Raw genomic sequence first — 12,281 nt, forward strand, 5'->3', positions numbered from 1 at the left:
GCTGGCAGCAGGAGCAGAGGCTGGCACTGGGATGAGCACCCGCACCCCATCCCACCCCCAGAACAGCAGCGTGACCTGCATCCCCCAGCCACGCTCTCCCCAGGAACTGAGCTGGGAGTGAGAGGATTTAGGTGTTCGGCCAGGGCAGTGCCGGGGACTGTGTCCACAGGACCCCCATGGACCAGGGAAGGGGCCGTATCCAGGAGGGATGTTTCACACCAAGGTGCTGCCCGGCTCCGTGCAGCTGCACGAAGTGCTGGGGCCACCGCACCAGCTGCCTGCTGGGGGAGGCTGGGCTGAAAGCCTGGAGCGAGGGGCTGGCTGGGGCCACTGGCCACCATGAGCAAGCCTGCGCCCCACATGCCGGGCATGGGGTCCCCAGGCTTTGCCAGGGTCTGGGCTTGCAGCTCCAGTGCAGGTGGATGTGGCTGGGAAGGAAAGCGGGAAGGCGCTGGGGAGCACGTGGAGCCGTGGAGGTGCGGGTCAGGCAAGACGGTGGAGACTGTGCTGCTGCAAGCCAGGCATCCTGGCAGCTTTATTGCATGGGGCAGAGCGCGGCGGCCAGCAGTGCCACAGACCCCGGCCCCCGCACTGCCAGCCCTGCAGGGGGACCCAGGCCCCGCTGCCGCCTCCTCCTCAGGGTCACTCCTTGGCTTTCCCTGGGGGACAAAAGGGGACAGTGAGGATGGGGGTGCAGGCAGGGCAGGGGGAGGCAGCAGGGTGCTGGGGAGCTGCACTCACCTCCAGTGCATTCACCCCCACCCCCAGCTTCTGCCCCCCCAGCCCAGGGCACAGGCTGCCCCCCCGGCCCGCACCCCCAGGGATGTGGCACAGCCGGGAGCAGCTCTCGTGGTTCCGGTGTTGCATGGAGACACAACTGCCGTGCCAGGGAAGCCGAGCAGCTGCAGTGGCTGTTCAACCACCAACAGCCCCAACCGCCTGTGGCTCCACTCGGAAATGAGTGTCACAACCGGGCAAGTGCCCACACAGTGCCGCCCCCCCAACCCCGCCGGGGCCACCACGGCTCCACCAGCGCCTGCTCTCCCAATCACACGCCCTGCGCCAAATGCCTTCGGCAGGGATGTGGAAAGGCAAATTGCAAGAGCAGGCTTTTCCCCCTGCCCATGCAGGCTGAGTGCCTCGGTGGTCAGGTTTCCTACTTCGATAATCAGGCTGCAAAATTATTACTAACACCGTTGCCTGGTTCTGACCAAAGACAACGCCAGCTCCCAGGACGGAGCTCTGAGCTGGTTGAAATCACCCAGCATAAACACCCGGAGGCCACCACGCCACGTGCGGGGGCCCAGGAACGCCGTGTGCTGGAGCGATGTGGGATGCTGCTGCTCTCCCTGCTGTGGGGAGGCTGCTCTCACTCCATGGGGAGGCCAGCAGACCCTCTGGGTCCAGCTGCCCAGCTGCAGGCAGCTCAGCTTTGTACTCCCACCCCCTGCCCAGCCCTCACCTCTGCCGGGGCAGGGGCAGCCCAGTCTGACCCAGTCCAGCCCCTCCTCTCACCCAGTTGCTGGCAGACCTGCTGGCACTCCTCCACCGTCCTGAAGTTGTTGGGGTTCCCCCCACAGCCGCTGTAGATGAACGGCTGGCAGGTCCCTGTGGCAGGGTCATAGGCGTAGTGACGGAAGAGTCCCCTGCACGGGCCAGGCACGGGCGGGAGGTGACAGATGTTACCCGAGGACACGGGGCCGTTGGAGGCAGCAGGCCCCCGCCGGTGGTCCCAACCAGCGGGCAGGAGCGGGAGCGCGGTACCTCCGACCGGAGGCAGGCAGCCGCGGCCGCAGCCTGTGAAGCAGCACTTCTCGTGGCGAGGACAGTCGGTGTCGTCGCTGCAGGAGCTGTTGCAGGGGGCAAAGGTCTGCAGCACCTTTCTCTTGGGGCAGACGCCCGGTTTGGCTGCAGGTGGGAAAGGAGACCGGCTCACATGTGGGGTCTGTCCTAGCCACGGCTCCTCTCCCACCGAACCCCTGGCCGCCCTTACCTGGTACCGGCTGTGTGCAGTGGACGTGGCAGCCCATGTTGCAGCACTTCTCCCTGCCTCGGCACTCGCTGTCGCTGCCGCACTCCACCAGGCAGATGCTCACCAGGTTAGGGTCCAGCCGCGGACAGAAGCCCCTCTTGGCTGGTGGTGACCAGCAGGGTCAGAGCCCTGCCGGCCCCTGCCCGTTCCCACCGCCCACCCCTGGGGTGCCCACCCCCAGGTCCTGCGGGCAGGGAGCAACGGGCACCCCGTCCCCCTACACCAGAGGGGCTGAGAGTGGGGGGATCGGGTGCAGGGGCCACCCACGCCGGCCCTTGGGGGTGATGCCCCCCACGGGCAGCAGCTGTGCTCGGAAGACCCCGGACCCGGCGCATTCCTGGGACGGGGCAGGGGGCTGGCAGGGCTGCAGGCCCCGCTCCCCGAGGTGGCTGCAGTCCGTGTCGTGCGTCCCCCCCCGCCCCACCTTGGAGGGCAGAGCACGGGCTCGTTCGGGGCAGCTGCGGGGGTGGCAGGGACCCCCTCACCTCCGGTGGGGAGCCGGCACTCCCGTCCGCAGCCGGTGCTGCAGCAGCGCTCGCTGCCCGGGCAGTTGTCGTCCGAGGAGCAGAACCTGTCGCAGGGCTGCGGGGGGATCCCGCTGGGCGGGGGGCACTCGCCGTGCTTCCCTAGGAGGGCGGGCAGGGGGTTAAGGTGCGAAGGCGGGCCCCCCACCCTGGGCAGGACCCCCCCACCCCCGCCGGCGGGGCCGTCCAGCGCCTCGGGACCTGCCGGCGGGTGAGGCGGCCCCGGGGGGGGACACGCCGCTCCCGTGGGGGGGTCCGGCCCTGCCGCTCGGATGGGGGCTCTGCGGCAGGCGGGGACCGCGGGGCCGGGCGGGAGGTTGCCGGCGGGACGGGCCAGCTCGGAGACCGTGCCCCACCCCCCGCCCCCGCCAGCGGACCCCCACCGGGGGGGCGACGGGACACCGGGGACACCGGGGCGGTGGCGGGGAGCGGGGCCGAGCTCAGAGCGCACCGCGGGCCGGGGCTCACCTGGGAGGAGAAGCCCCGAGGCCGGCCGGCACTGGCCGGGGGGGCCCGGGGGGGCCAGCAGCAGGAGCAGGAGCAGCCCCGGCATCATGGCGCTGCCCCCCGAGCCGCCCGCGGCCGCTTTTATGTACAGCCCGGGAGCCCCGGGCCGGCGCAGAGCCCCGCGCCGGTCCCCGCCTCCGGGGACGGGGACCGGGACGGGGACGGCGCTGCCGGAGCCCGGCGGAGCCCGGCCCCGCTCCCCGGCCCGGCCCGCTCCCACGGAGCAACAGCCTCCTCTGCCGGCCGCCGCCCGGGATGCTGCGCCGGGATCGGGCCCCCGCGGCCCCCGGAGCTGCCAGACACCGCGGGCGGGGGGGCACGGGAGGAGAGCGCAGCCCCAGCCCCGGCACCTGCGCGGCACAGCGGGGAGGGGGCTGCAGGCGGCGAAGGGGGGGCTGCAGGCGGGGGGGGGCTGCAGGCAGGGAGAGGGCTGCAGGTAGGGAAGGGGGGCTGCAGGCTGGGAAGGGGCTGCAGGAAGGGAAGGGGGGCTGCAGGCTGGGAAGGGGCTGCAGGAAGGGAGGGGGCTGCAGGAAGGGAAGGGGCTGCAGGCTGGGAAGGGGGGCTGCAGGCAGGGAAGGGGCTGCAGGAAGGGAAGGGGCTGCAGGCAGGGGAGGGGGGCTGCAGGCTGGGAAGGGGCTGCAGGAAGGGAGGGGGCTGCAGGAAGGGAAGGGGGGCTGCAGGAAGGGAAGGGGGGCTGCAGGCTGGGAAGGGGGGCTGCAGGCTCGGAGGGGGCTGCAGGCAGGGAGGGGGCTGCAGGCAGGGAGGGGGCTGCAGGAAGGGAGGGGGCCGCACAGGCCGTGGGGACTGTTTGCCATGGCTGGGGCACGGTGTCAGGAGGACACGCCAAGCTTCACACCACCATGTGCCAGCAGGACCGGAACATGCCGTCACTGAGGGCACGCGGCTATGGGCCGTAACACGCGACGGGCAGGCGGTAGCCTGGGGAGGAAGAGTGCGAGGCCGAAGCCCCACAGAGCGAGGAGCCACCAGCGCCAGCTGAAGGACAAGGTGCTGCTCCAGAGAGGCTGGTGACTTCCACATCACCACCATGGCACTGCGGCATGTGCCACATCGGGGCAAACGTGTCACTTAGAGGGTCCCTGTGCACATAAACCAGGGACAAGACTGCTTTCACGGCCCCGGGGTTTCTTGCTGATGTTTCCCTTTGTTTCAGACCCCGAGTTTCTGTAGCAACAAGTGCATTTGGCCACTTGGAGCAGAGATGATGCAAACAGGAATTTCCAGGCAGGGAAAAACGACCGTTGAGCTGTAAAACCCTTTATGAGACTGCAGAGGTCACGTCAGCCTCAGCCCAAAGATGCCTGCTTCCATCCGGGCTGGCCTTGCGACAAACCCCCAGGCAGTGAGCGTCTCTGGCGTGTCCCCCCCGCACATCAGGACCCTGGCTGAGGCTTTTCTCCCCATCTCCAGCACCAGCAGAGGATGAGCCCCTTCCACCAGAATCTCAAAAACCCAAGTCCTGCCCCTCTCTGCCCACAGGCTGCCCCCCATGCCTTGCTGCAGCCCTGCCAGCCCCCACTCTGCACCCAGAAAGCCAGGCTGCCTCTGCCCGACCTGCCGGCAGCACCGGCTTGTGCCCTTTGCCATTCAGCAGGGCACAGCGAGCTGTGCCGGCATGGCTGCAGTTCAGCAGTGAGAGGTGCCACGGTGCAGACCCCCCGGCAGGGATGCGTGCAGCCTGGCCATGCGCTTGCACTGCATGGGATGGGGAGCAAAGGTCCTGCTTAGTGGAGTCTCAAGGTGTGGCAGCGGCAGCACCGCAGCGTTCCCGTGGGCACGGAGCAATCCTCACCCTCGGCATGGTCACCCTTCGCATGCTTGGCTGCGCGGAGCTCTCTGTGACCTCCCTGCACCGTTAACCTTGGGTTTCCCCACCCCATCCAGGGCCGCCTCCTGCCAGTCCCGGTGCGTGGCGAGGTGAAACGCAGCCCCGGTGCTGACCCCGCCAGAGCACCCGTCTGCCAGGACATGTCTGCAGCCAGCCGACGTGACAGCACCCAGACACCCGCTTGTCCCCGCAGAGGAATGGTGCTCGGTGCGCGGCATGGGACAGCGGGTGCGCCCAGCCTGGCACGTCGCACAGGCTTCCCACGCTCTGCTTCCCCCCGAGGCCACGCTCGCCCGCAGGGACCCGGCCGGCTGTCACCTGCGGCTCCATGGGCAAGCACAGCATGATGAGGGTGCCAGGCTGGGACCAGGGCAGGCAGGCACCGGGTCTCCGGGGTGGGCATGGCTGGGGATAGACCCCCAGATGCTCTGTCCCAGAACACCCCCGTGCCATGCTGCCAGGACAGCCACCACCCTCTGGGCTACTCTGGATGTGCCAGCCTTCCCCCTGTCCCCTCCTTCCCAAGCCGGAGAGCTCCAGCCCCTTCCTCTGGGCTCCCCGTGGCCGTGGGGGTGGGCCCAGCCAGTGGCCGCATCTCTCTTTCCCCCGGGGAGGGTGCTGTTGGGTGCTGACGTCCCCACCCTGGCTGCAGCCTGGCTTCTGGGGCTAGGACGAGGCCATGGTAAATGATTTCTCAGGCAATAACATGTCGTGGGGCTGTCGCTGCCTCGGGCACAACTGTGAAATGCAGCAAGAGTTTCGGCACCCAAAGGTTATGTGCGCGGTGGCCCCTCCCCAGCCCCACATGGATATAAACCCCCATCAACCCGTGCTGGCCATCTGGCGCCCGTGGGGAGCACCATGAAGACTGCCAGCATTTTGCTCATGGGCATCCTCGCCCTGTGTGCCCAGCTGCAACCAGCTACCACGGCTGCCGGGGGCAAGGGTGAGTGCTCGGGGGGCACAGGGCGGCCGCGTCCCGCCGGCTCTCAGGGTGTCGCGGGACTGGCTTGGGCCGGGGGCCCTGCATGGGATGAGCAGGTAAGACCAATCACACCAGCACAGAGCCAGGTGCTTCCCTGGCTCCAGGGCACTCCATGCACCACCACCAAGCCATGAGGCTCCGGCTTTGCAGCGAGGAGAGGGGCTGCCAAGGTCTGCATCATGCAGGCAGCGCAGGCAGGCACGGGGGGCTTGGTGGCAGCAGCAGGACGCAGCAGTGTGGCGGGAGCCCTCCTGCCCGCAGGCTGCACCGGCCTTTGGCTGCCAGCCGGGTGCACGGCTGAGCCCCAAAGGGGTCGGATAATTCCCTGTGCGTCAGCCCATGGACACAGCGCGGGGACCCTGAGCTGCCGACTGGCAGGGCCCAACAACTCCCAGAGGAATGGGTGTCCCTCTCTATCACGGTCCCCTGCTTTCCCCTCTCAGGGCCAGCAGCGGGAGGCCAGCTAGCCGCCCAGGGGCACCTCGCCTGGCCCAGCAATGCTCCCCTTTTAATCATTGACTGCCCTCCCTCAGCAGGCAGGGAGACGTGACTCCGGCACCTTCCCTGCTGCCATGAAGGAGCCGCAGTCACCCGCGGGGCTTGGGTGCAGCCAGCGTGACCGGGCTCAGCAGGGGTGGGCATTGCCACCTAGGAATGCTGCAGGGAAGAGCCTTTGGGATCGGGATTGGGGCTGCTGATCCTGCATCCTCAGCCAGGATCCTCCCCTAGGATGCGCCTTGGCATGGGGAGGGCTGCCCGCGGCCGTGTCAGCAGACCCCCGGGCTGCCCACGGCCATCCTCGGCCTCTGTTGAGGAAGCGCCTGGCAGAGCCATGGTGGGGACGGCAGCATCCCAAATGCCACGCAGTGGGGATGGGAGCCAAAGCATTTCTGTCTTCCGGAAAGTGATGCTGACTGAGTGGGCTGGAGCCGCTGGCCTTGCCACCAGCATGTTCAGTCCCTCTCCAGCTGCTCCGGCTGGCTGGGGTCAGCTCCAGCTGGATCGGCCACTTGGCAGCCAGTCGGGCACGCTGGGGCCGAGGCACAACCTTGGGCAAGCCCGCTGGCACCCACGCTGCTCCCTGCAGCTATCGCCTTCCTCCACGATTTCCCCCTCATCTCCTGCCACGAGCCCATTTCTGCGCTCCCATCTGCTCCCATCCAGCTGCTCTGGTGTAGCCTGGCTGCTGGCATCCACACACAGCCTCCCAGCTCCAGCTGCTCACCGCCAGCACCAAGGACATCCCACACACTGGGGCAGAGCAATTACAGGGTCAGACCAGGGCAATAACCCTCAAAAGCAAGCACCACCAGCAGCACCAGCATGGGAGCAGCAGCTCAGTCATGGTGGGACACCAGGGTGGCCCCTGCCCTGGCAGCAGGGATGATGCTGCTGGGTGGGCAGCGTCAGACTGGCGGCAGTGCTGCTGCTCCAGGAAAAAGCTGCTGCTGGGTCTGGGTGGGCTCGGGGTGCGCAGCACAGGCAGGGCTGGTGCGGGTCCCTTACCTCCATCCTGGAGGGCAGCACTCACACCGTCCAGCCAACACTCACACTTGCACCGGCCACGTTACCACCCCATCCCACCCCGGCCACCAGAGCACCGTGCCCCAGCCCTGGTACAAGGGCTACCAGGCTGCAACACCTTTATTCAGTGCCACCTTTATTCAGTGAGTCCCAGTGTCAGCCTCAGGCTAGAAACACCAGCCCAGCCCAGTTCCCCGAGGCGCTGTCCCCAGTGGGGCTCAGCCACGCGGGGAGAGCGGGAGCATCCCGGCCAGCCTGAGCATGGCCAGGTCCTGGCAGCCTCCCTGGCACCCGGCCACCGAGCACCCCAGCCCAGAGGGTGCAGAGACAAGTACTGCCCTGCTGCTCTCCCCGCCGCCCCAGGCCTTTCCCCTGTCCCCACGCGTCAGCTCCCGCTGCCCATGGCGGTGAAGCACAGAGTGGCAGCTGGGCAGGCGGCTGGGCTGTCCGCGCCAGCTCCTGTTCCTGCATAAACACCCGCGGCAGGGAGGGGACCGCAGGCAAAGGCAAACAGTTACTGATTTACTGCCACTCCGCTCCGTGCCGCATTGTTGACTGTGGGGTTAAATTACCTGGAGACGGACATCGGCAGAGCGGACACCGGCTCGTGACTCAGGGCAGGGACCGTGTCCCCAGCCCCACACATCCCTGGCCCACGCGGGGCTGCGGAATGCTCCAGCCCAGAGCTGGGGCTGCCCCTGGAGCCTCTGCCAGTGATGAGGGCACATCACTGGAGACAGGATAGGTCTCACCCTCCTCTCCGTGCAGGAGAGGCTCAGCCTGTGACCGTGCCCAGGATGGGGCCCAGGGAGCCAGGATGCTCTGAGATTGCCTCCCAGCAGAGGGGTCCAGCCTGTACCCCCCAGCCAGACAGCACCGGCACCACACGGAGGCACCTGTGTTGTGACGGCAGCCAAACAACCCAAGGCATTGAGCCGAAACCAGGAGTCACACCAAAGGAGCCGGGGTCCTTGGGGACCCCTGGCATAGTGCTGAGCTACTCCCCTTCCATCAGCAGACCTGGAGGAATTAAAGCCACCACTGATAGCCCCTGCGGAGGAGACGGGAACTGGCAGAGTGGCAAACACTGATGAGAGCGGGACAGCCATGCCGGGTGATCTGGGCTGCTTGGCTAGATGGGCCTATCCAAATAAACTCTGGCTCAATGCTGCCAGGAGCCACAAAGCATCCTGGCCCACCGGAGGGCTGCGCACATGCCGTAGGAGGGGTATCCCGGACAGCCGCCAGGCCGAGGGGGTCTGGGGTCCTACAGCCACCAGCCCTGCCGTGCCCCAGAGAACAAGGCGTGCAGCCAGAGCATGCCGGTGGCTCGCACCCCGCCAGCCACTTGCCCAACCGGTGTTGCCGGACAGTCCGGGCTGCATCCCTGGGGCTGTTGGAGTCTGCAAGGATGGCGGGGGCTGTGGGACAAGGCTGCGACTGGGCAGAAGGAGCTCCTGTGGCGTGGGGGAACTCCGGGGCGGGCGCATGCCCGGAGGCGCAGGCAGCCTGGAGGGCCCTTCAGTCGAGGAGCGAAAGCTGGAGGAGAACAAGTGGCTGGAGCAGGAGCCGGGTGAGCAGCGGCAGCAGCTGAGCCGCAGCCCCCATCCGTGCCGCTGGCTCGTCCCGGCCTCTGGGCATCAGCGGCCCAAGCCGGGGGCTCCGCTCCAGCTCGTGACCACAGTGGCAGGGACGGATCACCCCATGCCCCTGGCGCACCCGCGCCTGCCATGCTCCCCGCTGGCGGTACCGGCTGCGTCCCCCATGGCCTCCGGCGGCTGAGCCCCACATGGGGCCACGAGCGGCCCGCGCCCCGTCTGGCTCGGCAGCTGGGGCCAGACGGGGTCCAGCGTGCGGCACACGGGGGCCGCGGCTGGCGGCGGTTGGCTGCTGTTCCTGCCAGGCAAGTTTTCGGCGTGGCCGCCCGGTCTCCTCGAGGCTCCCCCTTCCTGGTCGGCAGCCAGCAGCGGCAGATACCTGATACTCGGGTTGTGCAAGCGCGAAGGGGGAGCCTGGCCCTGCCCGGCCCTTGGGAACCACCCGGAAGGCCGAGCCCTGCCGCCCGCCGGTCCCACCTGGAAAGGAGCTTAAAGGCCGGCCGGGCAGCCCCGCAGGCGCAGCGCCGGCTCCCGCACCATGCCCAAGGCCCGCAGCGTGCTCGTCCTGGCGGGGCTCCTGGCTCTCTGGGCAGAGCTGCCTCCAGCATCCGCCCAGAATGTCACCAGTGAGTATGAGCGCACGGCTTGGCACGGCACGGCTCGGCATGGCACGCCCCGGGCAACCGGCCGGCATCATTCCCAGCCCAGGGGTCTGCTGGGGTGGGGGTCGCGGCCGAGAGCCAGACGGCGGCCGGGCTCAGCAGCATCCCTCGACCCAGCCCTGGGGCTGGCGGCAGCATCTCCCGCCTCGGGATAGCAGCCCTCGCCCCACTGTGGGTCCGGCAGACCCAGCGCCCACCCACGCCCTCCACCTTTGCCTTGCAGCAAAAGCCGGCGTGTGCCCGGACCCGGCGACGGAAGCGGTGAACTGCACGGTGGGGTGCCAGTCCGATGGCGACTGCGAGAGCACCCTCAAGTGCTGCCCGGCAGCCTGCGGCAAGGCCTGCCAGAAGCCCGACGGTAACGCTCCCTCTTGCTCCTGGCCCCTGATGCCCGGAGCCGGCCCCGCTGCCGCAAGCCAACAGCCCATCCTAGCCAGTGGCACCGATGCTCCGGGACGCGGTAGCGGCCGTGGGCCTGGGTGCCCTTTGCGCGTCTGGCTGCAGCGTGGTTATCGGGGGCTGCGCGGGGATCCCGGCAGGGTCGGGGTGTGCTCCCACGGGGCTGTGCTCACCCCTTCCTCCCTCCAGCGACACGGGGGTTGAGCAGACGCCTCCGAACGACGCTGGGGCCGGTGCAGAGGGCAGGGGCCCGCGCTGGTCCTCCTTGCAGCCCTTGCTGCCTGCTCAGCCTCGTGGGTGGCCACCAGCCCAGGACGTGGGCACTGTCCTGCCTCCCGACCCCATGCCTGGGAAGAGTCTGCCAACGGCGTTGTCCCCGGCCCCGCCACTGGATGTGGCCACACAGCCACCCGGCTGAGTACGCTCACTGCGCCAGTCCTGCCAGAGAGCAGTCCCGCTAGACAGGCACAGGAATTGGGATCTCCAGCTGCAAACATGTGGATGTGAACCGGAGGCACTGGTACCTCCATGGCTGCCTGCAAGGGTAGAGTTGGCCTGGCTGTGCCGCAGTGGAGGACAGCGTGGTACAGAGCTGGGAGCCCAGTACCAGTGGCAGGCAGCGGCAGGCAGCGGGACTGCAGGGCAGGGGCCCCACGCAGCCAAAGCACAGATTGTCTGAGGGACACATGCCTCCCGCCGAGGCCCAGGCTGAGCCCAGGCACCATGGGCGCACAGCCGGGACTGTCCACGGCAGCTGTGGGGGAAAGCGGGGACAACATTGCCATCGGGGCCGTGTGCTGCGGCTGCGCGTCCTGTGCCAGCCACGCACCCCTGAGCGGGAAGCTGAGCACAGGGACCGTGGAGGACCACCACACCACGTGGCCTCCCTGACGTGTTCCCATCAGGTCAAGCTGGCAGGAGCACCAACAGACAGAGCCGTGGGGTGGGCAAGCCGCTGGCCGGCATGGGGGTCCATCCTCCACGGCAGCCAGGGGCCAGGGCCATGCCCACAGCTCCGGGAGCTGCAGAGTTGGCCCTGCCCATCGTGCCGGGGCCGGCAGGTCTCAAGCCGTGTCCCTTTGTCTTTGCAGAGAAGCCTGGCACCTGCCCACCCGTCAGTCCAGGGATCCCCATGCTGGGCGTCTGCACAAACCAGTGCAAGACGGACTCCAACTGCTCCGGGAGCCAGAAGTGCTGCAGGAATGGCTGCGGCAAGGTCTCCTGCGTGACGCCCCTCCACTGAGGTCAGCTGGGCACCCGCCAACCCCAGGGATCCCACAGGACCCACGCCACTGCACTCGCACGCCCATCCCACTCACGGCCCTCTCCTCCCTTTGCAGGCACAGCCGTCTCTTGCCAGCCTGGCCGCAGGGAAGCTGCCGCCCGACGCGAGTCCCGCATGCCCAAGCACCGGCCCCGCACCATCCCCACCGGCCCGGCCGCGGTCCCGGCTCAGAGCCTTCAGCCTCAGCTTCCTCCCCGGGGTCCCCTGCTCGGGGCACGCCGCAGCTCCCTGCACTCTCACCAATAAAGCAGCCTCTCCCTGCCATGCCCGCGGCCGCCTCTCTGTCCCACCACGCTCCCGGCCAGGAAGCCGCTCTGCCTGCTCCCGGCCACATCCTGCCCACCACAGCTGCTGCTGGGCGCCGATGCTGGTGCCGGGGCCGCCTAGAAGGGCTCCACATGACAAGCGCCAGCGCCGACTGGCTGCACCGTGTCTCCAAGGGTCCCCAGCCTGTGCCCCTGCCCAGGGCTGCCCCACGGCCCCATGGCCCAGGCTGCCCCACAGCCCCATGGCTTGGGCTGCCCCATGGCCCCACGGCCCCACAGCCCCACAGCCCGGGCTGCCCCAGCATGCCGGCTCCTCCGCCTTTGCACAGCCATGCTCAGAGCGGGGCCGTCGAGGTGCAGCCATGTCCACGTCCCATTGGAGCGGAGCTGCTCTCTGCTCTGCAATGGCCGGGGGACGGGGACGCTGCCAGTGTGTGCCATTACACGAGCATCACCCAAACCCTCTCCTGCCCCACACGATCCCGGCCCGGCAGTGGCACATCACCTGTGGCAGAAGCCTGAAGGAGCTGTGGGCAGTGAAGCCCACAGACCCCTGCCCCATGCCTGCCCCTGCCCCCTCCCTCCCCTGCCTGCTCAGAGCCGGACCCCACTCCTGCGCCTGCCTCGCTCTCCCTGGCACCTCCTGCTCC

General features: G+C 68.6%; 3 protein-coding genes across 3 annotated transcripts in view; 2 read left to right on the plus strand and 1 right to left on the minus strand.

Moving 5' to 3' along the window:
* Positions 1-540: 540 nt before the first annotated feature.
* LOC126045558 (WAP four-disulfide core domain protein 3-like) lies at positions 541-3,170 on the minus strand. Its single transcript, XM_049816862.1, has 5 exons — positions 3,025-3,170; positions 2,518-2,658; positions 1,994-2,134; positions 1,516-1,908; positions 541-659 (listed from the first exon to the last, which is right to left on the minus strand). The coding sequence occupies exons 1-5, from the start codon at positions 3,110-3,112 to the stop codon at positions 643-645; spliced, it is 780 nt and encodes a 259-aa protein (XP_049672819.1). The 5' UTR covers positions 3,113-3,170; the 3' UTR covers positions 541-642.
* Positions 2,983-12,281, plus strand: part of LOC126045551 (uncharacterized) — a 44,618-nt gene continuing 35,319 nt past the window's right edge. The window contains 1 exon segment of the mRNA XM_049816853.1: positions 2,983-2,992. The gene's annotated coding sequence lies outside the window, so the exon portion shown is untranslated.
* LOC126045562 (WAP four-disulfide core domain protein 2-like) lies at positions 9,439-11,620 on the plus strand. The gene is made up of 4 exons (XM_049816867.1): positions 9,439-9,645; positions 9,905-10,039; positions 11,172-11,324; positions 11,421-11,620. The coding sequence occupies exons 1-3, from the start codon at positions 9,558-9,560 to the stop codon at positions 11,321-11,323; spliced, it is 375 nt and encodes a 124-aa protein (XP_049672824.1). The 5' UTR covers positions 9,439-9,557; the 3' UTR covers position 11,324; positions 11,421-11,620.

Source organism: Accipiter gentilis, chromosome 14, assembly GCF_929443795.1.
Source record: "Accipiter gentilis chromosome 14, bAccGen1.1, whole genome shotgun sequence".
Taxonomy (NCBI): Eukaryota; Metazoa; Chordata; class Aves; order Accipitriformes; family Accipitridae; genus Astur; species Astur gentilis.

Bases quoted from the DNA above. Each gene is read 5' to 3' on its own strand.
- LOC126045558 (XM_049816862.1), bottom strand. From the start codon at position 3,112: ATGATGCCGGGGCTGCTCCTGCTCCTGCTGCTGGCCCCCCCGGGCCCC. The intron at 2,659-3,024 runs GTGAGCCCCGGC...CCGCCCTCCTAG, and splicing joins CTCGGGGCTTCTCCTCCCAG to GGAAGCACGGCGAGTGCCCC. The intron at 2,135-2,517 runs GTGAGGGGGTCC...GGTCACCACCAG, and splicing joins GTGCCGGCTCCCCACCGGAG to CCAAGAGGGGCTTCTGTCCG.
- LOC126045562 (XM_049816867.1), top strand. From the start codon at position 9,558: ATGCCCAAGGCCCGCAGCGTGCTCGTCCTGGCGGGGCTCCTGGCTCTC. The intron at 9,646-9,904 runs GTGAGTATGAGC...TTTGCCTTGCAG, and splicing joins ATCCGCCCAGAATGTCACCA to CAAAAGCCGGCGTGTGCCCG. The intron at 10,040-11,171 runs GTAACGCTCCCT...TTGTCTTTGCAG, and splicing joins GGCCTGCCAGAAGCCCGACG to AGAAGCCTGGCACCTGCCCA.